This window comes from Macrobrachium nipponense, chromosome 1 (assembly GCF_015104395.2).
Source record: "Macrobrachium nipponense isolate FS-2020 chromosome 1, ASM1510439v2, whole genome shotgun sequence".
NCBI classification, from domain to species: domain Eukaryota; kingdom Metazoa; phylum Arthropoda; class Malacostraca; order Decapoda; family Palaemonidae; genus Macrobrachium; species Macrobrachium nipponense.
In genome coordinates, this window is record NC_087200.1 from 126,202,369 (window position 1) to 126,229,469 (window position 27,101).

A 27,101-nucleotide genomic window follows, 5' to 3' on the forward strand; every position below is an offset into this window, starting at 1 on the left:
TGCCAAAGGGATTCTCCACTGTACGTCTTGCCTTACCTCGGTCGGTAAATATAGATGGGCTCATGTGCTGTCAGATTTCGTGCAGGATAAGGTTTCATCATATAATTCTTCGGAGAGGAGGCGTCATTCCAATGAAGAAATAGGGGACTGTGGGTTTATCTTCAGTCTCGTTCGGCACTATTTCAGGGACAGGCAGACTGGCTTCATTCCGCTCAAGCATTTGGCAGAGCTGTCTTGGTAAAGACACCACTATCAGACTGTGACATCTACATCGACGTACAGGAACTTGTATTCATCGTCAACAAATCCAAATAGAATGACAGAGTAGAATTTTTATAGTTGTAGTAATGAGTTCCTTTTTGCAGTAGGTTCTGGATTCTGACGGGTTTCCTGTCTACTGCTCCAAGGGCGTCTAGGAAATTCCAGCATTCTTCAAAACCATGGGCTACTTCCTTCCATTGCTCTGGGGTCGTAGGTAACTGTACCACCTCATATCCATACGCAGTCACTTTGGCCCTACAAGTTTCATGCACAATAGCTACCGCAGATTGCAGCTACTCGGAATTGGAAGGCGAGGCTCCTTTAGGATTCTCCAGTCGCAAGGACATGCAGGGTAATTGCAACACGCAAGCCTGGCCCAATGGGTCTTCTCCAGAATGTGAGTTTTTTACTTGGTGTAGGACAAGACACGTTCACCAGTTTCGATACAGTCCTGGAGTTTCAATTGCCAACTCTCTCATCAAGTAGTTACCTTTCTCCTCTCTTCATGGTAAGTAGGGCTACATCCAGCATCTCCTGTGTCTTGTTTGCTTCTTGCGCTTTCGTTCCTGCAGTATTTACATTACTCTTAACATCAACATGGCATAGTAATGATCCAGCATGGCCAGTGCTAATTCAGGATCATCTAAGTTGTCTAATATCATGTCCAGATATTGCTGGATCTTCAAAACCTCCTGTTCGTCCATCTTGTGCCTCTGTCAGCACCTGGAACGGGAATGACTGCCAAATTCCCACCACCCGCTAATATATATATATTCCAATACGTTCATCACACATACGCCGTAGTACGTCTGACTGTGTATTAAATATGTCCTAATTGCCATTACGTCAGTCACCGTCCCCAAAAAACTGTTAAAAGTTAGTGTGGCCTAGATCATCGGTGACATATGTGTACGACCACGACGTTGTCAACCTCATCGTAATTCTGTCGCAATTGTACATTGCATACGTCGTACTGTTGTTTTAATCAGCTGTCTTTCTTTTTCTATTTTCGACTTCCCACGACTGACGCAAAAACAAGTCATTAGCAAAGTCATTTTCTCGTGGAGATACAGGAAGAAAATGAGAGTTTGGAGGGACTCAGATGGCTGGGGTCGTTTCAGCAACGAAGTTTGGTCGTATGAACTTCAGAGAGAAAAGTGGGAGGATGACTTTATTCAGGTGACATATAAAGACACCGAGTCTATAATCATAAGCTCCCCTACCCTCCCGATACCCTACAGACCCCGCCCCCACCCGGAACGGACAAACAGGCTTGCACGAGGGTGGTTGTATCCCCTGCCATCCAGTTCCCCCACTTACCACGCCCCAACCGGGGTCGGACAAACAAAGTCAGATCCTCTCAGATTTTATTATTATTATTATTATTATTATTATTATTATTATTATTATTATTATTATTATTATTGAATAACAATCCACAATAATTTTGCTGTTTAGATGTATAAAAATCTAAGCCGGCAGCTCTGAAGAATGTTTTGCTGTGACAGGCTGTGTTCATCAAGTATTATTAACTTGAAGATTATTCTCATTAACCAGAAAAAACACTCATTTGGAACACTCCTTGTTAAAAACCCAACTAGACGTATCCTAACCCTTAATTTAAGGTCTTCCCAAGAAAAAGAGAAATTCCATACGTGAAAAATAAAACATACACAACTACAAAACAAGATTAAAACTAAGAAATCAGATATGGCACTTTACATTAATAATGCAAAGGTCTGCACAGTGAATGAGTATCACCAGCGTTCGAAGCAAGTTACTTCTAAAAAAACTGCACATTGCAGGCAGGAAGGCCCATAGGTCATAACTGTTTCTTCAGAGAAAACGATATTTATTTCGCTATAAAGGGAAGACTTTCAGATTTGCCTACTAAACTTTATTAATTCAACAAAAAGTAAGAGTCACCACACAGCTGAAAGTATTGTACGATAACGGCTTTACTAGGATTATAGTAACACTACCGAAACTTTCTTGTTCTAAAGAAATTGTTGGGTAATGGTTGTTTCATCGTTCTCGGACCCTTAAAACTAGTTGGTCCCTTTTTGGAATTAAGTATACAATTTTGACAAGAAAGTGAATCAAACCAAATTAGAACAACTTTATCTGAGATTATTCCGTACATTATCTTTCTGTTGGAAATTAAGATTTTCAAGTGAAAAGCGCCGAAAACTTACACTACAGAGCCGCACCTCCTGGAGGACAGGTCAAGGCGAAAAGTCACTCAGCGACCGTTTCATTCAAATGTAGATCACAGGTCACTTCAGTCATCTCTGCCATGATTTAGTTTTAGTTTTAAATTCTTCGAATACAACCATAGTTTTGATTTTTTATGTCATCTAAATTATTATTTAAATAATGCCAAACAGCTACGCCGTGTTTGGTTGGTATTCAAATAGAAAAAAAGGAGGTATCCTTTTTCCGATTCCCTCGTGATGAGGAAACATGACGGAAATGGTTCATCGTTGAAAGAGAAAGTACAACTTTAATCCTACTAATCATCGCATATGCAGTAAACATTTTGAAGAAAGTGCATATAAAAGAGACCTGCAGCATAAATGTAAACACAAAAATGTAACAGGTACGCAACGTATGAATGTGAGGAAAGCAGTGCAGCTTCTTTCGGAAAAACATCTAAAGCTTTAGATTTCATAGAAGTCAGGAACTTTTGAAGAGTATGTTCTGGGAAAGCACAAGGGACTTTATAGAGCTTGCTCACTCCTGGTTTGATGTGTTCAATTCAAGGGTACCTTATGACAGAAAAAACTCTAGGCATGCTTATGGGATAAAACATACAATGGAGAAAATGCACTCAAACCAGGCAATGGAGTATTATACGACTTGGCACGCCATATTGAAAATTGTGTATCCTTGCCTTTTAAAGTGATATTGTTTTTTTGTTTTTTTTGTTTTTTTTGTCAGATTTCGGATGTTTTTTAGGATGAGAGTTCTGAATAGCCAAATTGTATCGAGTATCAAAAAAGAAAAAGAAAAAAAGATGCGTAAATTAATTAAATTATGCCGTGACAATTCTAAAAGATTTTTTTTCTATTTTTAAGTATTTTTCATTTCTATTATGTAGCCAGATACTGTTTTCTGTTTTCTATGTATATTTATGTTATTTTATTAAATAATGTATTATAAATAAGCCTTTGTAAATAACTGTCAGGTCAAATACTAATCGATTTTTTAAGTTCTATCAAGCATATAATGTAAGACTTCTACTATATATTAGAAAGCCAAACATAATCAATCCACGATTTTGTATGTGAACAGTGATCTATATGAATTCCAAAGAACACCAAACGTATAGAAGATAACAGAGTGAAAAGGACATATGACACTTACAGGCCTAATCCCCAATACCTTCGACCCAAGGTACTTAAGTTGTTCTCAAGGTAGTACTTGCCTTGATCGCTCTCAAGGGCTCAAATCGCCGATGTCTGATCCAGCCTTTAATTTACCATCAGCCTGTGTAAATATCGTATTCTCTCTGTAGCTATCTGCTTTACCACAATATTCTGATGCAATTTCTTGAATAATGTTTGTGAGTACATTGGTACTAGTAATAGCTCATTATAGTGTAGGACAAATGCAGACCCGCATACGTGTCTTTTATATATCGGAAGAGGATCATGTTTGTTCGAATGACGGTAGTTATGTTAATTTTTATTGGGGCTTCAAACGCCATTTACATATAAAAAAAAAGCCAACAAGCTGAGAATTTTACCTATAAAACGATGCCTTGATATTAAAAGTATCTTTAGATATATGAAAGTTACTAAGGGTAATTTCGTGATTTCCGGAATTTCCGCGATAGTATTCCAAGGAATAAACCTGGCCCACAAAAAATTAGATCACAGAATGAACAGAGATCCGAAGTGCCAACGTGAAACCGCCACAAAAACCAATTGAAAGGGAAACCCAAAACAGCTGCCGTTTCAAATCTCCTGTTTTCTTCTTGGATCACTACAACACAACCAGGACTTTTCTGCGATAGAACTTTCCCTCCTACTGATGGTTACTGTCGTGATCCAAAGGCTTTGTCATCTTGACTGTCCTCCTCTCTCCTCTTCCCTTTCGGAAAAAGAAAAGGATCTTCTCAATCCGCTCCCAGTCTTTACAGACTCCCAAGAGAAATATTTACAAAGTAAGTATATCTATGTCTAGTACCGCGTAAACTGCTGTAAAAGTAAAGTTTTCAACTTTAATTTGATGTATAATTTGTTGGGTTTTATGTGTCAATGGCATTAGAAGCAGGTTAAAAGACTGCGGTGTAAATGAAGTTTTTGTCGCTGAATTTAATTTGGATGTCGACACAGGAGTTCTGTTATTTCAATCTTCCACTGCACACACTGAGTGGACCACAACAGTTATTTCCGCAATCAGAATTAGGTTTTGCTTTCACATCCAATCATTATTTATCGTTTTCGTTTATAAACGTTTAGAGTATTATATTGACAAGAATATTTAACAATATGAGTGATGTTTTTACCCATTTTTTGTGTATTAGATAAAATATAGTGTTAGAACTATATAACCCTTTACAAGGGAATTTTAGCATCAGAACTGGTCGAATCGGGTACAGATTTGTAACTAAATAAGTCCTTCACCAACGTGTTCTCATAGGTCCTTATTGTTAGAAAAGAAAGAAAGAAAAAAAAAAAACAAAATTTTTAGGGGGTAAAATAAATGAAATCACGATTATTTTTGCATTTTTGCGTTATACTCCTAAACAATTATTTTTATCAAAAATATTATTATATGCGAAATTAAAGTAGATTAAATTACCTTTCTATTGATATATAATGATGTATACTTTGTGGTATTAATATAGCACTGAGGATTCGACAAAGGTTGATGTCAAAACCCCAAAAGTGCATTTTTTCCCAAAATTTCTTTCAACCTTTTTAATAAGGAATTTCCCTGAAAGTGCATTTTTTCCCAAAATTTCTTTCAACCTTTTTAATAAGAATTTCCTAAAATCAGCTTCGCTGCACTATTGATATATACCATTGTCACTATAAATTGTCTATCTAATGGTGCATAATAATGCATATTTGTCTCAGTTAGTGAAGGTGGTACAGCGCGGTTTTGAAAATGTTCCCAATGAAGTTCCATAAGTGCGCTACTTTCACGTTAAATAACAATATTATGAATAAGATGATAGTCACCTTGACCACAGCGAATTCTTATTAGAAATCGTCTCATTTGCTATGGCCCGACTTCTTTTTTTTCGTAGTTGAATAAATTGTATGCGCCATGGTGTATAACGATGTACATTGTACCCGATTAGTTGGCCATGTGGTGACATTCGGAAGAAGGTTACAAATGAAACATGCTGAAAGTGACTATAGTTTCCGGGTTTCATTGGGAACCCTTTTCGAACCAAACCACCTTCACAAATCGGCTAAGATATATACTAGTATTATACACCACTATATAGAAAATTTGCTATAGTTTAATAGTGCAACGAAAATGTGTACTTACAAAGTTAAAAGACGAAATTCGGATAAAATGCATTTTCAGGGTTTTAACATCAACTTTTGTTGAATCATAGGTAGTAGTGTAAAGACAACGCTTTTTCCATATTTTTATTGTATCTCATCATCAAGCCGCGTTATTCCTTTAACCATTCTATAGAGCGCTCCGCGACCTTTCCGCCAATGTATAACTCGTGTAATTTCATTATTTGTATGTCTTGCTATCTTTCATTGTATGTCTGTAAGAAAACACAAATCTACTGCCACAGGGTTAGTTCTGCTCTCGGTGCGAGTCGGTACTACTTTTCCGTCCGCACCTGTCTTGTCAACCCAGTTCGTCTGTAATATCTTACAGGCTGCTCGGTGAGCAAGAGCCCGTGCTGACACAAAGTCAGCTTAATCAAAAACAACAACACAAGTAATAAATCATCAGTTCTCAGCTACCTGTCTTACTCTCTGGTCCTCACAGCACTATACCAACAAAGCAAATTATACATCATTATATGGAATTAGAAAGGTAATATTATCCACATTAATTTATCATATGATAATGTTTTCGATAGAATGCTTGGTTTAGGCGTACAAGGCGAAAATTTAAAAACATCGCGATTTCGGAGGGCTTGCCCCTCTAAAAGTTTTGCTTGGGGCCCCTCACGTTAAGGCGTTTCGTTTTTTTTTTTTTTTTATACACATTGGTGAAGGAATTATATGATTAAAAATTTTTTCCCGTTCGACCCTTAGAGACCCCATTCACGCTCAGACTCGGTCTTAAGACTTGTAGAAAAGTGGGACGTCAGTGCGTGACTGTGGTCGTTTTTAGTCGGTACGACCATGGTCAGTACAGACTCGCATAGATAAATCGTAGCGACTTGTTTAAAGTGAGGTATAAATAGCACGTTCATTGTGAGACACGGTTTTATTATGGTTGAAATACATATCCGTGCTTGAATGAATGGAGGTTACTTCGACGCAGACCTGTATTTATCTTTTCAGTAATACTCAGTGTCGTCTGCGACACGCGACCTCAGGAAATTCTTTAACTCTGGCAGAAGTATGGGTTGATAAGTCGTTTTGGGCTAACTGGAATTGCTTTATATAAAACACATGCTTATGGAATATGAAATCCAAATGATATTCAGACAGAAACTGGGAAAATATCGCTTGCGATATTGCAATAAACAAGCTAAAGGTTAGATATCCAGATGCTACACGCGGCACTGCCACCAAGAATATAAACATTAGAAGTGCTTTCCGGGATGATATTCCGAATACAGGTAAAAATGTTGCAGAAAAACAAGTCACGGGAAAAATGTCACACACAAAAAAAAGTCACATTAATCTTTCATAGTGAACCCCAAAGCTAAATGTTATCGGTATGTACCCATGTATCCACCCTTGCAAAGGCGTGTTTAGTACAACCCGTGGGGGCGAATGTTAGCCCTTCCATTTAAAAATCTGTATATCCATAATGTCCTCTCTTTTCTTCCAGGAACTAAAATTTAGAGCATTTTACACCCTTTCTTTTGATGTGTATATGTCGGGAATCCGTTCCCTCTATGTAATATTATTCATGTATTTTCGTGTGTGAAGAAACACATTCACAGCTGGGCCCTGTCCCTTTTTGTTTGTTTGTTCGTACCTGCATGACGGACACTACGCTTCCGTCCGCATACCGCCTAATGTACAGCCGCTCTGCGGAATAAAGTTCTACGGGCTGCTCTACGAGCAAGAGCCCGTGCTGGCATAAGGCCAGCTTAATCTCAATCTCAAACAACAACGGAATAAAGTTAGTTCGCTCACTCTCCTCGTCTTACTCAGTCTTCACAACTTTTTTGTTCTTTTTAGCCAAAATTGTAACTTTTTCTGCGACATTTTTTCCTGTGACGTTATTTCTAGTCACCAATATTCCCAAGACTGTAAGGAGATATCGCCACACTGAACTTTAGTTCCTCATAAGATCTCCCCTTCGCTAAATACCGTAGTTAGACGGTCAGTCTATCGGCACATTTATTAATGCCAGCAGTTCCCTAAATTTATGCTCGCCCATCCTCAAATAATTATACCAATCACTTGGATGACATTTGAGTTCATTTGTGAGGGATGCATGAGAAAACTTTTCTTTTAAGCAACCAGTCTTTTGTCCAACATCTCTTTCTATTCTTAGAACGGCTCTTCAGTTTGATGCAAATTATAGCACAAATTGCCATAGCTTCCAGTTCCGCAGCCCGGGTCGTAACATTAGTGGCTGTGTCATTTCTTTCGACGTTGCTCCCTCTTTCGACATGTCGAAGGACAAGTCTGAGCGTGAATGGGGCCCCTTAGATTCCCTTCCTACTTATAGATGATACCCTTATTCAGTGCAGAAAAGATAGGAATCACAAAAAAAAAAAGAAAAAAAAAATTAAGAAGAGTATTTCTATCAAAGGCTATGTCTTTAAACCTTTTTACAGTATAATTCATTTTAATGAACGCGAAGAATAACATTTTGGGTATAATGAAAACTATTTCAAAATAATCAAAAATAATCTAAAATAACAAGGAACTTTAACTCGCATGAAGACTACACGATACAAATCGAAGAGTATTTTGGACGAGTACCGTTTTGCTTTTCTCAGACGGCTCAGAGTTTGCAGGTCTGTCAGACTACTTTTCTTAGGGAACCTATCAAGGGATCAGATGAACAGAGTAGCCTTGTGAAAAATTCCCTAAACTTCTTGAGTTTTTTATTCTGTGCTTCTTGTGCTTCCTCAGATAATATGCCAGTTGGTAGGCTGAAGTGCACTGTAGAGTTTACTTAAGGTTCTTTGCAGCATGCCTTCGGCATCTAGCTGCAATCCCTTTCGTTCCTTTTAATGTATCTCCTTTCATATTCTCTTTCTTCCATCGTACTTTCCACCCTTTCCTAACAACCGATTTATAGTGCAACTGCCAGGTTTTCGTCCCGTTACAATTTTCAAACTTTTTACCGTCAATGTTCGTTTCAGCACTGAATGACCCCATTGGTCCCAGTTCTTGACCTCTGGCCTAAATTCTATACTCGACTCAATCCAACCGACCCGTTAGTTTTGTACATAACATTGGCAGTGTCTAAGCAAAACCTTTCAAATATCTCTGCATCGGTATCAAGGCCAGATGACATTGCCGATAAAACCACATGGAGTTTATAAACAAAGGATTGATAAAGGCCAGTCATTTCGGTTATGCATTTTCTGCATTCTTGAAAAACCTGCGAGCAGTATTTCCATCATTAGATGTACCAAAACCAGATTTTGGCATATCATTTACTAGACCTGCTCCGTTACGAAACCTTTTTTTAATCAGTTCGTTGCTCTTACTGACTGACTTTTTCTTCAGAAGTAGTACGTGCTTGCCATTCTTGTATATCAGTTTTGTAACATATATGTAGGCAACATTCCCAGCACCTTATTCATACGTGAAGGGTAGATAAGCCGTATCTTCTTGACCTGAAGGACCGGTTTTAACCTCTTCGATGATATTTAGGATTTTAGGAGGGGCTTCTTTTACGCTGGGAGTTTATCGCACTTCCATTGGCCTCGAGATGAGGCCAGACAAAAGAACCTACTTCAAAATCTAAAGCTTCTAATTTTATCATCGGCTAAGTACCTTGGATTAATTAATCAAACCAGAATCATTCACTGAGTTGGGGGCCATTTCTTTTGCTACTTATAACATTTGTTCTTCCGATGAGACTAAGTTTATAGGCTCTCGGCATCAGGACTTCTCTGCATTGAAAGACGTCTCCTAACAGGGTAGATGACTTTAACAGTATTGTGGATGTATTGGCACGCAAAAGGGAAGAGACAAAATGTTCTTCTAATTTATCCTCAAATACACTATAACCTGTAGTACCACCAGTGTAATACAAATTTTCATTTGTATTTTTATATCTGTTCTACGTGTAGTTGGTGATCTGTTATTCGTGCCGTATATCATGAAAAATAATGCAAAAATAATCTGTTGATACCACTATGCTCCTTTATAAGTTGTGTAAGATTTTAAAAGTATTCCTGCATTTCATTGTATTTGAGAGAGTTTTGGTACTTTTAAAACAAACAGATGTATGCAAGGACGCTTTACGGAGAATATAATAGTAGCTACTACATTTTTTGCTAATTTAACGGCTGTTGGGTGTTCATCACACAGAGAAATGGCAATTTGAAAAAACTCTGGGGGTTTCTGAAATTCGGGAAAATATGGTCTTCCCCCAAAAATAAATCCAACCTCCTACGTCTATGGCGCTCACCACAAATTCATTTCAATGACTATCACGAAATATATACTGCAGATTTCCATTTGGGCAGCGATTCTGCAAATATATCAAATTCAGTGACTGGTCCCTTTCATATTATATATATATAGATATATATATATATATATATATATATATATATATATATATATATGTATATATGTATGTATATATATGTAAAAAGGAGGAATTTACAGACTGTTCACTTTTAACTTCCCATGGAGACAGAGTCCGATGCGACGACCTAAGAAAGCTGATAAATCATTTCTGGGATGGTATGATGTTAAAGATGCTTACTTAAGCGGGTCAATGTTTGTTTCGTGGGTATGTGAGTTCTTGAGGGCTTGTTCAAGGTGCCTTTGAAAACTGGCTGCGACCAGTTAATTGGGGCGTTGACGAGGAGTGTGAATTCGTCTGTACGTGTACTAACTATGTCCGTTGATAATGGCTTGGTTTAGCCGAGAACTGGGGAGACAGCCACGGGAGAAAAGGCAGAATGCTGGGATAGCTCTGCGAAAGTTACATTGGTTAAAGTGTGTGATTTTCCAAGCTGTAATGCGTAAGTGTTATCATACTTTAGCCAAAGGGATGGCTTGTTGTCTGTTTGACATTTTGTAAAGATGTTCCATTTCATTTAATCTTTTGACTTTGTCTTTACAATTGTGTATGTGTTCACTAGTATGTTCTGTCTTTTAAACAGGCGGTTCTAGTGAGGGGACCGAGTGTCCTAGGGGACTGAGTGTCCTAGTGAGGGGACTGTATTTTGGAGAAGAGATAATTGGTGTGACTAATTACTGATTAAGACATTTAAATACCGGGGGGTTATCTGAGTTAGTTGTCTGTGAGACTTGAACTATTTTCATTACATTGATGATCCTGTAAGAACTTGAGTTATTCAACTAGTACTTTACTTTGAATAAAACGTTATATTTTTTGTAACTCAGACTCTAATTTGATGACCTGATGGAATGGAGAGAGAGAGAGAGAGAGAGAGAGAGAGAGAGAGGGGGGGGCGGTTGCTTTTGCTGGTGATCGCTTTGAGAGAGAGAGAGAGAGAGAGAGAGAGAGAGAGAGAGAGAAGGGGGGCGGTTGCTTTTGTGGTGAGCGCTGTGAGAGAGGAGAGAGAGGAGAGATGAGAGAGACATTGAGAGAGAGAGAGAGAGAGAGAGAGAGAAGAGACTGAGGGTTATCAGTTCGCTGGTAATATATATATACACATATATAATCAGTTTTTCCTGAACTTCTCGAATTTTAGTTATCAGAGCAACGCAGTTTAGTTAGAGACCAGTAGTAGGTACCAACCAAAACCTTCATAACAGCATTGTAGATTCTGGGCAAAAGAATGCTCTAGGACGTTTACACAAAGACTTGTGGTAAAACATGTCAACAAAACTCAAAGTTAAACCTTTTGGGTTATCGATCTCGAAGTCCTTATTATGGCGCAAGTTCCTCATTGGACGAGTGGTTTTCGTGCTCTCCTACCAATTCGGTTAGTCCCGAGATCGTTTCCCCGCTCTGCCAACGTGGAATCAGAGGAATTTGTTTCTGGTGATTAGAAATTAATTTTTCGATATAGCCACGTAAAAATATCTAATCCTTCGGACCGGCCATAGGAGACCTGTTAATGAGCTCAGTGGTCTGCTTAAAACTAAGATAATTTAATGTGGCGCAGAACATAATTCAATAATCTTTTTTTTCTTTTTTTTTAAATATGACAGACATCAGTGACCGTTCATTAACGCTGTTAAAAATCAGTAAAATTAGCTCAAAATGTCCCAGAAAGATTTAACTCTATGTTTATGTTAAAATGATCTTAATGTACTTTTGCATTATAAGTTGACCTCCGTCATGCTTCCAGCTCCCGAAATCATAACTCTATTGCCTTGCATGCCACCTTTGATTGTTTGTCTTAAGCAAGTATTCCGAGATTTGTTTTCGAAAAATGGGCTGTAATGCCTGTCATTCAGTTAAGATGGGTAACTCCTTATTCAACCCATTTCCTCTATGAGAAACGTAGATAAGTTATGACTACTCATACTACTGCTAGTACTTGTAGTAATGCTAACCTTGATAACTGTGCCTTATACTCAGATATCTTTTCAGATAAAAATGACTTTGTTGAGTTGAAGTTTAGCCACATCTATGATGGCTTTACTTACGAGTTGGCCAACGTTCGTTGTAAGTGGTGGAACACAGAGATACACTACTGGTCCTCTAAAGGCTGCACTCTTAAGTCTACGAATGAGAAGTACAGCATTTGCCGCTGTGATCATCTGACGAATTTAGCTGTCATCATGGACGTAAGAGGCTTGCTGAAGAGAAACCATGTAAGTTTTATTTTGTTGATTTGATGAGTTTTAGGAAATTTCTCTTGATTTATTTCAATTTATATACAGATATTAATTGACATTTAGCCACTCCTGTGTACTCGTACGCACCAGCTTACAAGATATTTGGACTGATTCACGTTGTCGTAGGTCCCTAGAACATCTGTAATGTGGTTGCACTCAGGGCGACCTTGAAAAACTCTTGCAGTATGAAATTTGAAGAGGTCATTAATAGCTATAACAAAAAGTCTGTACTATCTTACCAGGCAAGGTAGTTTTGTCTAGGTCTATATAGATTTCATGGCCATTGATTCAAATGAAAATAAAAGGTTAAGTATTATTTTTCGCTAATAGAGAAAATTCAGCAAATTATTCTTACCATTATATATATATATATATATATATATATATATATATATATATATATATATGTATATATATATATATTTATATATATATATATATATATATATATATATATATATATATATATATATATATATATATATATATATATATATACACGTATATATAAGACAGAGGTAGGTGACAGGCAGTAGGATACATCTACGCAGAGGTGGGCCATGGAAATTGACTAAATTCAGCATAATTCTGTATTTCCCACGTTTCATAATAACTATTAAATCATCAGGGAATCTGTTAAATAATGAATAGAATTACTAAAAAGATGAAGCTCTAAATATCAATAAAATTCGTAAAATACAACAAAGTTAGAATACCAAAAACAAAAAACACAGTCACAAAAACAAGACCAAAACTGCTAACCAACTTTATACAAAGTGGGCAGAAGACAGAATGCATAAATACAAAGTACTGGCTCTAGGCTTTTCAGTCCCGAATATTCTAGCATAAGAAGCTACTTAAAGGGTTGTAAAACATATATTGAAAGAAGTTATTTCTGTATCTTAGGCAAAACAACTAATGCTTACGAAATGCCTATACTGGAATCATTATTTTATTAAATACCCAGGCCCTTTCTACACACCTCCGCCTGAGTTAACTTTTTATTTATGCATTCTGTCTTCTGCCTCCTTCGTATAAGGTTGGTTAGCAGTCTTTAGTCTTGCTTTTGTGTCTTATTTTTCTTTTGTGCTGTAACTATTATATTTTGTTAATCTTATTGATTTTAGCAATTTTTAGAGTAATTTCATTCATTATTTAACAGATTCCGTGATGATCTAATATAGTGATTACGAAATGTTGAAAAAAAAAAGAATTATGGTGAATTTAGTATGTTTCGATAGTCCAACTTTCTCCTTTATACTGTGGACCCCCGTATTCAAGTTCTCGACATTTGCGGACTCACACATTCGCAGATTTCTCTGTAGACCATATGTATCCATTATTTGCCGGAAATTCGCATATTTACAGTACGTTTCTATGAGAAATATCCACAAATTTCTGTTTTTTTATCAGTTTCATCATAAAATGCACCTTTTATGATAAGACTATTTAAAAAACCAGGTATAAATATTTTTAGTGGGTTTTTCTTGGGTTTCAACTAACAAAATAGGCAGTTTTAAGCATTTTTATATGGGTTTCAACTATTCGGGGGGAAGGGGGGTTCTGCTACGCATCCCCCACGAATACACGGAACACTGTATATAAATATATTATATATATATATATATATATACTATTATATATATATATATATATATATATATATATAAATGGATGTATGTTTGTATGTATGTGTGTGTGCATGTGCCATATACACTTTAGAATGCATTGAGCAACTTCAACCAAAGAATACTGTTGGGGGTAAGATATCACTGGCACCAAAGTTGATGCCCTTCAAGTCCAAGTTCAGCCTTGATAGGAAGTTGAAAATGGGGGGGAGGGGGTGTTACATAAAAATAACTGAAAATGACAGGTATTAGTACTGTAAAGGCGTCTTCTTTACCCATTAATTACAATCATGTAACGCATCTATCAACGAAGTAAGAATCTCATGTATTTATTTGTATGTATTATTTCCTGGCCTTTTCGCCAGTATATATTTTATCATTGTTCGTGAGACTTGGGGTTGGGCACCACATTTCCGTCCTCACGCTGCTATATATACCCTTTGCCCAGGTAATAAATCAGTTAGTACCCTGTTCTGTTTTCTTTGACCTCACAGTACCTAATCCATAGTTTTTGAGGTCGCTGAGGTGAATAGTCACACTTCCAGTGCCCTTTAAGTACAAGTTCAACCCCAATAGGAATGGGGGATGGGTGAGAAGGGGTGAAAAATAAAATGTAAACAATGACAGATATCGTCTAGTTCATAGTTTTCAAGGTTACTGAGATGGAGAGTGACATTGCCAATGCCGTTTAAATCCAAGTTCAGGCACGATGGCAAGGTGGGGGTGTGGGGGGCGGGATTGAGAAGGGGTGAAAGATAAAATGTAAAAAAGACAGTTTTGGAAGTTGCTGAGATGATGAATAGGAAGGGGGGGGGCGTGTTAATGTGAGAAGGGGTGAAAGATAAAATGTCAAAAATAACAGATACGTATTAGCTCTATCAAATTATCCCCTTCTTCAGCTGTGGTCGTAGTCGCTATTAAATTTATTCCTTCAGATTCCCAAACAAATCCTTCAAATTCATATTCACCGTTTACAGTACTTTCCTCAAACACCCTAGTAACAGTGTCCCTTCTCCGACGTTTTCTCCTCTTTGTGACCATCACTACTCGATTATCTCCCCAGAAACTATTATCTTCTGCTCCATCTATAACTTCCCTACCTTTCTCTCATGCTAAGATTTCAATTATCAGGTGTATTCTTAAATATTCCGGGGATTCTCTCTATTTCCTTAGCTGATTATGATGTGCTCGAATTTCCTTCTTTTCTCCCTTTTCATTCTCATACTCTAATACAGGCTCAATCCTTTTAACCAAACTCTTCTTACTATGTATGGTCCTTCATATTTATCACACATTTTATTTACTGTCTACTCTTTTTTACTATTTCCTTTTAACACTTTATCCCCCATTTTATAACTCAAATCCACATCTCCTGCTTTTTCTCGCTTAAACCTAATCTTGCCAGTACAAATATCTTATAATTCATTTTATATTCGCGTGGGGGTAGGCCAGTGCTTTTATGTAGACATGTTATAAACTCAAACAGCCCTGCCTAACTACAAATCTCATTCATTTCCTCAGTCATCATTTGTAATCTGCTAACCCATTAGTGCTAGGCTGTAGGGAGTCGTCAGTGCAAGCTCTGTCCCCCATTCTCTCAACATTAGCTCAAACAGTCTTCCAACAAATTCAGGCCCACTGTCACTCAACATTCACACAGGCCTTCTCACACACGCAGCCAACTAACTTGTACTGACCAGCCTCGCTACATTCGCTCTCGTCTTATTTTTCGCAGGTTGTACACAACTTATAGACTTACTTTTGTGATTCCCTTAATCTACCATCTAAAAATTCTCCCAACTGATTTGCCGACATTTGACCATTATTTCTATATTTCTGTCTGCAATATCTTTCATATTCTATATACTAGTACTCCTTATATCTTTCCCCTTCCTTAAATCGTATTTTGCAATTCGAGGAAGTTCCGTAAGAACCATAGTAGTACCTATTGTGGTCCCATCAGTTTCCTCCTCCTCCTTCTCACTACTAGCTCTTAACAACTTGCTTTTTTGTCAACTGTCTTTCGTCGGTTCATACCCTTTCTGTTTTGTCTTGGGCTTCTTACCTAGGCTCTTTTTCTGATCTGTCTTATCTTACTTAATCCATGATTATCATCATCTACCCAACTTTCTTTTTCTTCCTCCTTTGATCAAGCCACCTCTAACAGCTCCCAAGTCTCTTCTGGTATCTTTTCAATAGCTCCTTTACTCTTATCCTCCTTCGTTCCTTTATCTCCATTTCCCAATCCTTTTATAACTTTTGCGATTTGTCTGTCCACCAATTCTCCTGTCTGTGTCCTTATTCTATTTGAATGTTCACTTGAGGCTTCTACCATCCCAACCAAATGTTCCCTTTGTTACCAAATTTTTCAAAAGCTTTCTCTATTTTTCTATCTATCATTTCTTCTATCCCTGTCTTCATTCTTATTAATTGCTTCTTTGAGGCATATACTGCCTCAGGCAGCTGTTCCATTTGTGGACTAAACATTCTCTCTCTCTCTCTCTCGTCATCCTGCTCTCACCCTCCATATCTCCTCCTTCAGCAGTCATACCAACTACCTTCACCCCTTTTCACTTTCTTTACTTCACTGTCAATCTGGACCCTACGTTAGGCGACAAAAATTGTTGGGGCTTATCGTAAAGCAAATTATGGTATATGGTTAAAAGCTGAAATTTGGAAGGTTCCCAAAAAACCTAGATTTCTTAAAACTAATTTATTTTATATATAGTCACTTAACCTACCACAAATAAATGGACTGATAGGCTCCTTTACAACACTAGGCGGCCAAAATTAGAACAACAGCACTCATACGTATATGTACACACAAATGCAAACTGTGGAAACTTTTTATCAAGACAAACTACCACATACCCACTCAATCACACATCAACTTTCTACGGCTACTTACTGATTATAGACTAAACACAAGCAACGAAATTTGCAAATCAAAAGAATTACTCTTTACCTGCAGTTCAATGTAAGAGATTAGTACAGCAATACATAGAAATAGATTAGACAGATCATATAGACATATATAGTTAGTATTTACTTGCCATTTCAATCCTAGAGTGTGTAATCCAGACAAGATTACATTATAAATATATTTGTGTGTGTGTGTGTTCATTAACCCTAAGATTGAAAGGGCAAGTAAATACTAGTATATATGTCTATATGATCTGTCTAATCTGAGTTGAAGTAGTTGGGTAAGCAAGATGTTTCCATGGAAGATGTTACTGAAGCAACACTATTCATGGCAACATTTTATGGCCCCAAATGTTGCAAAAACATGTCAGAGACACACCATGATGTATGGATGACAAAATTGGCAAACCAGGACTTCAATAAATCAATAGGTACACTGATAACCAGATACATAGATACACAACAATAGGGATTCAGTACAGCAGAACAAATCAGTGGAGTAATAGTATATCATATTCACCTTGCCCTTTACATTAGAGAATTTAATTCAAATCAGCAGAGTACATTAATCAATAGAATGATATATACCTATAGTATCGATTTTCCCTTACACCAATACCAATACTGCTGGCCATGAAACAAAGCTCAGAGCTTATTTAGCGACAGTATGTCCAAAAGATCAATAAAATACTCTAAACTCAAGTCCGTATGAGATCCACCAAACAATGTGCAAACCGAAGAAACTGAATAAGTAGTCTGGTTCAATAACAATTCCACCCTTATACTTCCACAATACCACACATCAACCATCAGTTCTTCTGCAGTATTATGCTTTGCACTTAAGTAAGGGTTTTTATAAGGGAAGAAGCCAGTCATCCACACAATTCTCGATAGCAGACTCCTGTAACAGACAAGAAACAGAAACTAAAATAATAAATAGATAGAAGTAAAAAACATTATTGCCCCAATTTGTTTCAAAAATGCATATCAGTCTGTTTTTCAAACCTACTATTACAGCACTTGTCTAGTGACGAAAATCGGCGATTATTTAGTGCAGATATGCGCTGATTTCCGCTTATCAGCGCCGATAATCAGGTATTGGCGCCAATACATGCCCAACAGAGACGCCGATCTCCGGTTATTGGCGCTGATATGCAGAAATCAGCGCATATCGGCAATAAAAATAACTAATTTTTGTCGCTAGACAAGTGCTGTAATAGTAGGTTTGAAAAATAGACTGATTTGCATTTTGGTTGTCTGCAATTTTTGCCCATCGTCACACCATCGGAACAGAACCCCCGCCGATAACCAGGAATGCTAGCCATATATATATATATATATATATATATATATATATATATATATGGCGCTTGTCCAGTAACGACGATAACCAAATTTTGGCGCCGAGCCTTGGTTATTGTGGCACCAAGTATTGGCTATCAGTGCAAAGTCTCAGTTATCAGCACAGTCTCGGATATTAGCACTGATAACCGAATTTCGGCGCTTATAACTTGATCTTGCTACAGAGTTTCGGTTATTGGTGCTGATAACTGAGTCTTGGCACCAATAACCAAGTTTCAACTCCGATAACCGAGTCTCGGTGCCAATATCCAAGTCTTGGTGCTGATAACTGAGTCTCGGCACTATTATTGGCAGTTTTAAGTTATTGGCAGTTTTCGGTTATTGTCGTGCAGCAAGCACCTCTGTGGTTTCTGATGAGACGGACATCTTTGTTCTTTTTTGCACTTCTGCTGCGAAGAAAAACTCACCTGTGAGGTGATTATGCAGTCCCATTGCTGGCCGAAGAACTTTAGATCTAAAAGCTACAGCAACCAAGCACAATAATATTGCAGAATTTCTCCTTGGAGTCCATGCATTAAGTGGTTGCGACAACACCTCATTCCTCTATGTCACAGGAAAAGCAACCGCTTTGAAAGTACTTAATAGCGGTAAGACACTAAAGTTGTTGGCAAGCAAGATGTTTCAAGTTGTTGGTTAATAAAGATGTTTCCATAGAAGATGTTGTCACTGAAGCAACACTGTTTATGGAAACATGTTATGGCTCCAAATGTTGCAAAAACATGTCAGAGGCACGCCATGATGTTGGATGACAAAAATGGCAAACCAGAAGCTGTCAATTGCTCCAAAACAGAAGTCTCTGCCACCAACTTCAGAAATTTTCATGCAACATGTCCACAGAGCCCATTATCAGACACTAGTGTGGAAGTCGTCACTCATCAGTGAACCTCCTGAAACTACTGATCCAGTGAAGTATGGATGGACCAAAAGAAATGATAACCTCTTCCCAGTCATGTAACCAGAGAATATATCACCCGTTCCAATTGAAATTCTCCAAATGATCAAGGGTGCTTGTTCCTCAATGCTTGAGTAAATGTAGTTGTGTGGGTGTTCAGATGTCATATTCAGTGTTCTGTGATTGTCACCCTGGAGCAGATTGTAATAAAGTTAATAATCAGAGCGAATTATTTCAGGAAGAGGAGGATGAAATTATGACTGATGATGATTAATGTAACATTTGAAGGACTCTAACTTTACACAATGTTCTGGTTTATGCTACTTTCCAGCAATAGTCAATATTATATGTGACCTGTATAAATGTAATGCAGGGACAAAAGTGCTAGAAAGACATATGTGATAATGGAAGAGAGATTAATGTTCATGACTCCAAGGCACTAATTGCACAATCTATTTAGGTCATGGTCATTTGTAATACTTTTACCTCATTTGATTAATAAACATAATAGTATTGCTTCATTCTTATGTCCCATAATCCAAGTTTATGCTAAAATTATCATTTGTGAATATATCAAACTAGTTATTGCTCAGCAGTATGTAATCTGGATTGCTACTAAATGTTACTAACATGTACATACTACAATAAAGTCACTTTTTTCAGAAACTGTCACCATTTTGGAGTAGATACAGTTAATTAGTGAGCAGCAGTGACTTCCTTGACCCCTAAAAACATAGGTTTAGACACTAAGATCACTTTTCTGTCAACAGAACTGAAAAAGATGTGACATTTAGTCTTGGTGACATGCTGCGTCGTGACCATTTTGTTTTTGGCCCGTAATTGTTTTTCCTCAAGAGTGCTAGAGTGGCACCCAACTGATTCCTGTTGAAGACATGTCAGAGCACACCAATTACCAAAAATCGCCAATTTTCGTCACTAGACAAGTGCTGTAGTAGGTTTTAAAAAGAGACTGATTTGTATTTTTGAAACAAATTGGTGTTATAATATTTTCTACACTGTTTATATATGTAATAAAACGAGCCAATAAAATGCCAAAATGTAGAAAGTAAATGCTGTATTTCAGAGATCAACTGTCTCTTCAGGCAAATGATGAATGAGAAAAGTTACAGGAAAAGAGGTATTTATACCAATAGGTCCATCCAGATTTCACCTGTTATGTCACACCAGTTGATAGTTTCCCTTTTATCTCCTTAATTGCTGGTTGGAGGAAGATTTTATCTATAATATCTGATTCCCAAGCTCCTCTGGACAGATTCATCGTGTTTCTCCGTTTAATCAAAACTGATTCTAAATCGGCTTTACAGGTAAATCACTCCCTCAGAAATTAATACAACATAAATGATCAGTTAGGCATGGGCAACAGAGCTCAGCTATTTTGAACCACATAAATAACCATAATCACAGAATAAACTAGAATGTGTCATATAATTTAGAGCAGCAATTGTCGGTTCAAAAGCCAGATGGTAGAATCAGCTTTGACTAAACAAAGAAACACAATGAACCTCTCCGGAGGAGCTTGGGCTTAGATATTATACAAACATTCTTCCTCCAACCAGCAGTTAAGAAGACTGAAGAGAAACTGCCAACTGGTGTGATGTAACAGCTGACATCTGGATTGACCTCTTGGTATAAATACTGCGTTTTTTATAACTCTTCTCATTCATCATCTGCCTCAAGGGAAGAGACAGTTGGTCTCTGAAATGTAGCATTTACTTTCTACAATTTGATGTTTCTGAGTTCCTTTTATTCAATGGAATTCTGTTGTAACAGATATATATATATATATATATATATATAATATAATATATCTATATATATCTATATATAGATATATTTAAATTTATATATATATATATATATCATATAATATATACCATGAAGGTGGACCATAAACACATACTAAATTCAGCATAATTCTTTATTTCCATCGTTTTTTTTAATAACTATATTACATCATTAGGGAATCTGTTAAATAATGAAAAAATTACTGCAAAAATTGCTCTAAAAGTCAATGATAAAATTCATAAAATACAACACAGTTAGAATAAAAAAAAAAGGACACAAAAGCAAGACCAAAGACCATGAACCAACCTTATGCAAAGAAGGCGGAGTACAGAATGCATAAGTAAAATTTAATTCAGGTAGAGCTGTGTGGAGGAGGCCCGAGTATTTAACTGGGGAACCAGTTATTTATAAAATAATGATTACGGGATAGGAAGCTCATTGGCATTAGTTGTATGGCCTATGATACAGTAATAATTTCTTTTAAGGCCAAAGATTAGCCAGCAGTCCCCCAACTACTGAACGTTCACCAGCCTTCAGTTTCAAATATGGTAGCCTAGTCTGCTTTTAGTGTGAGCCTAGTCTGCATTTGGTGTGTAGAGATTCTTTAAGGCCAGAGATTAGCCAGCAATCCCCTAACATTTGATCGTTTGCCAGCCTTCAGTTTCAAATTTGTGGGCCTAGTCTGCATTTGGTGTGAAGACATTCTTTAAGGCCAGAGATTAGCCAGCAGTCCCCCAACTACTGACCGTTCGCTAGCCTTCAGTTTCAAATATGTTGGCCTAGTCTGCTTTTAGTGTTGGCCTAGTCTGCATTTGGTGTGAAGAAGGTTCCTCAAGGCCAGAGATTAGCCAGCAGTCCCCCAACTACTGACCGTTCGCCAGGCTTCAGTTTAAAAAATGTTGGCCTAGTCTGCTTTTAGTGTTGGCCTAGTCTGCATTTGGTGTGAAGAAGGTTCCTCAAGGCCAGAGATTAGCCAGCAGTCCCCCAACTACTGACCGTTGCCAGCCTTCAGTTTGAAATATGTTGGCCTAGTCTACTTTTAGTGTTGGCCTAGTCTGCATTTGGTGAGAAGAAGGTTCTTTAAGACCAGAGATTAGTCAGCAGTCCCCCAACTACTGACCGTTCGCCATCCTTCAGTTTTAAATATATGGTCCTAGTCTGCTTTTAGTGTTGGATTTGTCTGCATTTGGTGTGAAGAAGGTTCTTCAAAGCCAGAGATTAGCCAGCAGTCCCCCAACTACTGACCATTGCCAGCCTTCAATTTCAAATATGTTGGCCTAGTCTACTTTTAGTGTTGTCCTAGTCTGCATTTGGTGTGAAGAAGGTTCTCTTAAGGCCAGAGATTAGCCAGCAGTCCCCCAACTACTCACTATTCGCCAGCCTTCAGTTTCAAATATGTTGGCCTAGTCTGCATTTGGTGTAAAAAAGGTTGAATAAGGTTCATATTGGATAGTCGCAGTGGGGGTTGGAACTCCACAACCCTTTTTTTCTCTGGTACATTAAGCAGTATTTGTACTCTAGAAAACTGCCTAAGGGAACCTTTCATCAGGATGACACAGCTACCTCACCCAAAAATAGATTTTTCCTACGTCAAAATCCATTTTAAGGCCAGAGAATAGCAAGCAGTTCCCCAACTACTGACCGTTCACCAGTCTTCAGTTTCAATATGTTGGCCTCGTCTGCACTTGGTGTGAAGAAGGTTCTTTAAGGCCAGAGATTAGCCAGCAGTCCCACAACTACTGACCGTTCGCCAGCCTTCAGTTTAAAGAATGTTGGTCTAGTCTGCTTTTAGTGTTGGCCTACTCTGCATTTGGTGTGAAGGATATTTAAGGCTAGAGATTGGCTTGCATTTCCCCAACTACTGACAGTTCGCCAGTCTTCAGTTTTAAATATGTTGGCCTATTTTGCATTTGGTGTGAAGAAGGTTCTATAAGTCTAGAGATTAGCCAGCAGTCCCCCAACTACTGACCGTTCGCCAGCCTTCAGTTTCAAATATGCTGGCCTAGTCTGCATTTAGTGCTGGCCTAGTCTGCATGTCATGTGAAGAAGGGGTCTTGAAGGCCAGAGATAAGCCAGCAGTCCCCCTACTACTGACCGTATGACAGCCTTCAGTTTCAAATATGTGAGTCTAGTCTGCTTTTATTTGCTGGCCTATTCTGCATTTGGTGTGAAGAAGGTTCTTTAAGGCCAGAGATTAGCCAGCAGTCCCCAAACTACTGTCTGTTCACCAGCCTTCAGTTTCAAATATTTTGGCTTAGTCTGCTTGTAGTGCTGGCCTAGTCTGTATTTGGTGTGAAGAAGGTTCTTTAAAGCCAGAGATTAGCCAGCAGCACCGTTCGCCAGCCTTCAGTTTCAAATATGAGTTTAACCTTGCTTTTAGTGCTGGCCTAGTCTGCATTTGGTGTGAAGAAGGTTCTTTAAGGTGGCCGGCTGAAACCCTTATATATAGGGGTATAGGGCAAAAAATGCAGTCATTAACAAATTCATGGAGCTCCGTTTGGCAATGGAGAATACTTATACGAAATATTTCGTCAAAATTCCTCTTACTTTCGTAGTTACAGGGTAATTACTAGTAAACGTAACTCAATAATCCAAAAACATTAATTCGTACAAGAAAATGCAATATTTCTTGTTATCGTAAATTTTGATAATCACTGTCAAAGAAATTGTGAGCAATCTGTAGATGTTCCATGAGGCGGCAGGAGGGAACTTAGTCAGTTTACCACTTCCAGTGCGAGGAGAAACCTCTTGTAGTGTACATGTTCGAGTTTCACTTCTGAGTTCTGACATTCGCTTGCTTTTACGTATGTTTATCTTTGTTTTGGCAAGAATTTCATCATGCCAATGAGGAAAAGACTAGCAAAACATCTCGCTAAAATACAGACGAAAAAAATTCGCTCTAATATGATTACAGAATATCATGATATACGCATATTTGTGAATATAAGAAATGTCACAGTGTATGTGGAAAAAAAGTCATAATTAGCCACGTCCTACAAACCTACCAATCAGCTATCATGGTGTAGATTGTTTGATATCCATTCTAAGTACAAAAACTACAGTATTCAATAGGCATATATACGGCAGAGTTGGTATTATACCTATCTTGATAGTTCAGTGGTCAAAAGTCATTTTAATGTTTTGTCAAACCAGACTTCTTGGGTGGAAGTTCCTGAGGTATAGTGAATTGGATATTTAACAACATTTGTGAGCTAATTTTTGTTGATACAGTTCACGTGAAGAGCAGCTAAATATTGCTGTAATTTTAGTTGGGACATTTACAATTATAATAGTGATGCATGTCAGTTAGTAATAGTTGTGCCACAGGTTGGGTCTTATATTAGTGAGAAGCACCATTTTCTAAGTTTCAATAATGCTGTTAATATTGCAGTTTGATGATAGGTATAAAAGTCGTGATAAATGGCAAATTATTATTTTTTTTGCAGAAATTATGGAAAGCCCTTGAATGGATAACAGTAATCGGATGCTCAATTTCCATCATCTGTCTGGCCATAGGGATTGTCTGTTTTGCATTGCTGAAGATAGCTCGGGATAAAAAGAAGTCGACTGTTGGAGCATTGAAATATCTGATCCGGTTAAACCTCTGTATCTGTCTTATTTTGGCTGAGCTCATCCTCTTGACAGGACTAAATGCCACAAAAAATAAGATCCTTTGTGCACTTGTTGCTGCTCTCCTCCATTACTTCTTCATCGCTGTTTTTGCTTGGTGTGCCATTGAAGCTTTCAATCTGTATTTAGCTCTTATGAAGGTAAGTGAGATATTGTTTGTTGTTCAGTTTATTTATTCATGTGTATGTTTGTGTTACTTTGCCATCTTCCATTATTTATTTGCTAATTTTGATAGGTCTGGTAATAAAAATAACTTGAGAATATGATTAGTTCATTGATAATGATGGTAAACTTAGTCAAAGCGGTGACTGAGTATGGTGTATTTAGAGTGTGGATTAAGAGTGTGACACAATGGACAAACCCTTCAGATTATATGTATGGTTACCAGAATAATAATGATATTAATCATAATTTGACAATACTTAAGTAACATTCAGTGGAAACTCTTGAATCAAATACAGCAGAATGATGGACATTCCAAATGAGTAGAATGGTGTAAACATAACATAATTATGATTCATGAGTGTGCCACAGCATTCATAGTTAACCCTTAAACGCCGAAGCGGTAAAAATCAAAACCTCTCCCGAATGCCGGGGCCGGTTTGGAGTGAGCGCGGAAGCAGAAAAAATAATTTTTTCAAAAAATCACAGAGCGCTTAGTTTTGAAGATTAAGAGTTCATTTTTGGCTCCTTTTTTTGTCATTGCTTGAAGTTTAGTATGCAACCATCAGAAATGATAAAAATTATCATTATCATATATAAATAATGCGATATATGATAATGAAAAAACAAAATTTCATATATAATTGTATTCAAATCGCGCTGTGCGCAAAACGGTTAAAGGTAACAAGTTACTTTTTTTTCGTTGTAATGTAAACTAAATTGCGATCTTTTTGGTATATAACACGTTGTAAAACGATAAAAGCAACACAGAGAAAATATTATCACAAAATGATGCATGAATTCGTAACGCACGGACGTAAACAAATATATTTTTTTTAAATTCACCATAAATCTAAATATTGTTATAGAGACTTCGAATTTGTTTCAAGATGAATTTAAATGATGGAATATTACGATACTGTAAGAGTTTTAGCTTACAATTGCAGTTTTCGACCATTTCCGACGAGTTAAAAATGACCAAATGTCAAAATTTTTTATAATTTTTTTTATATGCAATTATTTCGGAAATTAGAAAAGCTGCAACCTTTAAATATTTTTCCTTTTATTCTACATGAAATTGCGCACATTTTCATATATAAAACTCTATGAAATGCCTAATATGAAATGGAGCAAATTTTCTGAGAATGCGATGTACGCAATTCGGAGATTTATGGCGGAGAATCCGCGCGCGGAGGGAAGGAAATTATTTTCATAAATTCACCATAAATCGAAATATTGTGCTAGAGACTTCCAATTTGTTGCAAAATGAAGGTAAATGATTGAATATTACTAAAATATAAGAGTTTTAGCTTACAATTGCGTTTATCGACCATTTCGGTAGAGTCAAAGTTGACCGAACGTGTTTTTTTTCTATTTATCGTGATTTATATGCAATTATTTCGAAAACTGATAAAAGCTACAACCATGGGTTGTTTTTAGTTGTATTGTGCATGAAATTGTGCACATTTTCATATATAAAACTTTATGTAACGGCTAATTTAAAATGGTGCAAACATTACCACAATCGCATGTATGATTTTTTCGGAAGAGTTACCGCGCGGATGTAAGGAAAATGTTATTTTTTTCATAAATTCACCATAAATCGAAATATTGTGCTAGAGACTTCCAATTTGTTACAAAATGAAGGTAAAAGATTGAATATTACTAAAATATAAGAGTTTTAGCTTACAATTGCGTTTTTCGACCATTTCGGTAGAGTCAAAATTGACCAAAGGTTGAAAATTTGTCACCTATCATTTTTTATATGAAAATATTTCAAAACTGATAAAAGCTACAACCATGGGTTGTTTTTAGTTGTATTGTGCATGAAATTGCGCACATTTCCATATATAAAACTTTATGTAACGGCTAATTTTAAAATGGTGCAAACATTACCACAATCGCATGTATGATTTTTTTCGGAAGAGTTACCGTGCGGACATAAGGAAAAAGTTTTTTCATAAATTCACCATAAATCGAAATATTTGTGCTAGAGCTTCCAATTTGTTGCAAAATTAAGGTAAAATAGTTGAATGATTACTACATTATAAGCGTTTTAGCTTACAATTGCGTTTTTCGACCACTCGGTAGAGTCAAAGTTGACCGAATGTTGAAATTTTGGCACTTATTGTTATTTAATGGAAATATTTCAAAACTGACAAAAAAGCTACAATCATGAGTAATTTTTGTTGTATTCTAAATTAAATTGCGCACATTTTCATATATAATACTTCATGTAACGGATAATTTTAAACGGTGCAAAAATTATGTCAAAGTGACGAAATAATTTTTGAGATGTGTCACTGATACTTTTTA

At 37.0% G+C, this 27,101-nt stretch overlaps 1 protein-coding gene across 3 annotated transcripts in view; it reads left to right on the plus strand.

Moving 5' to 3' along the window:
* LOC135219606 (adhesion G protein-coupled receptor L1-like) overlaps positions 1–27,101 on the plus strand; it is a 317,272-nt gene that overhangs the window by 224,587 nt on the left and 65,584 nt on the right. For all 3 annotated transcript variants that reach the window (XM_064256501.1, XM_064256499.1, XM_064256500.1), the window contains 2 exons: positions 12,136–12,359; positions 24,440–24,763. In XM_064256501.1, coding sequence (XP_064112571.1) covers positions 12,136–12,359; positions 24,440–24,763 — 548 coding nt within the window. The remainder of the gene's footprint in view (positions 1–12,135; positions 12,360–24,439; positions 24,764–27,101) is intronic.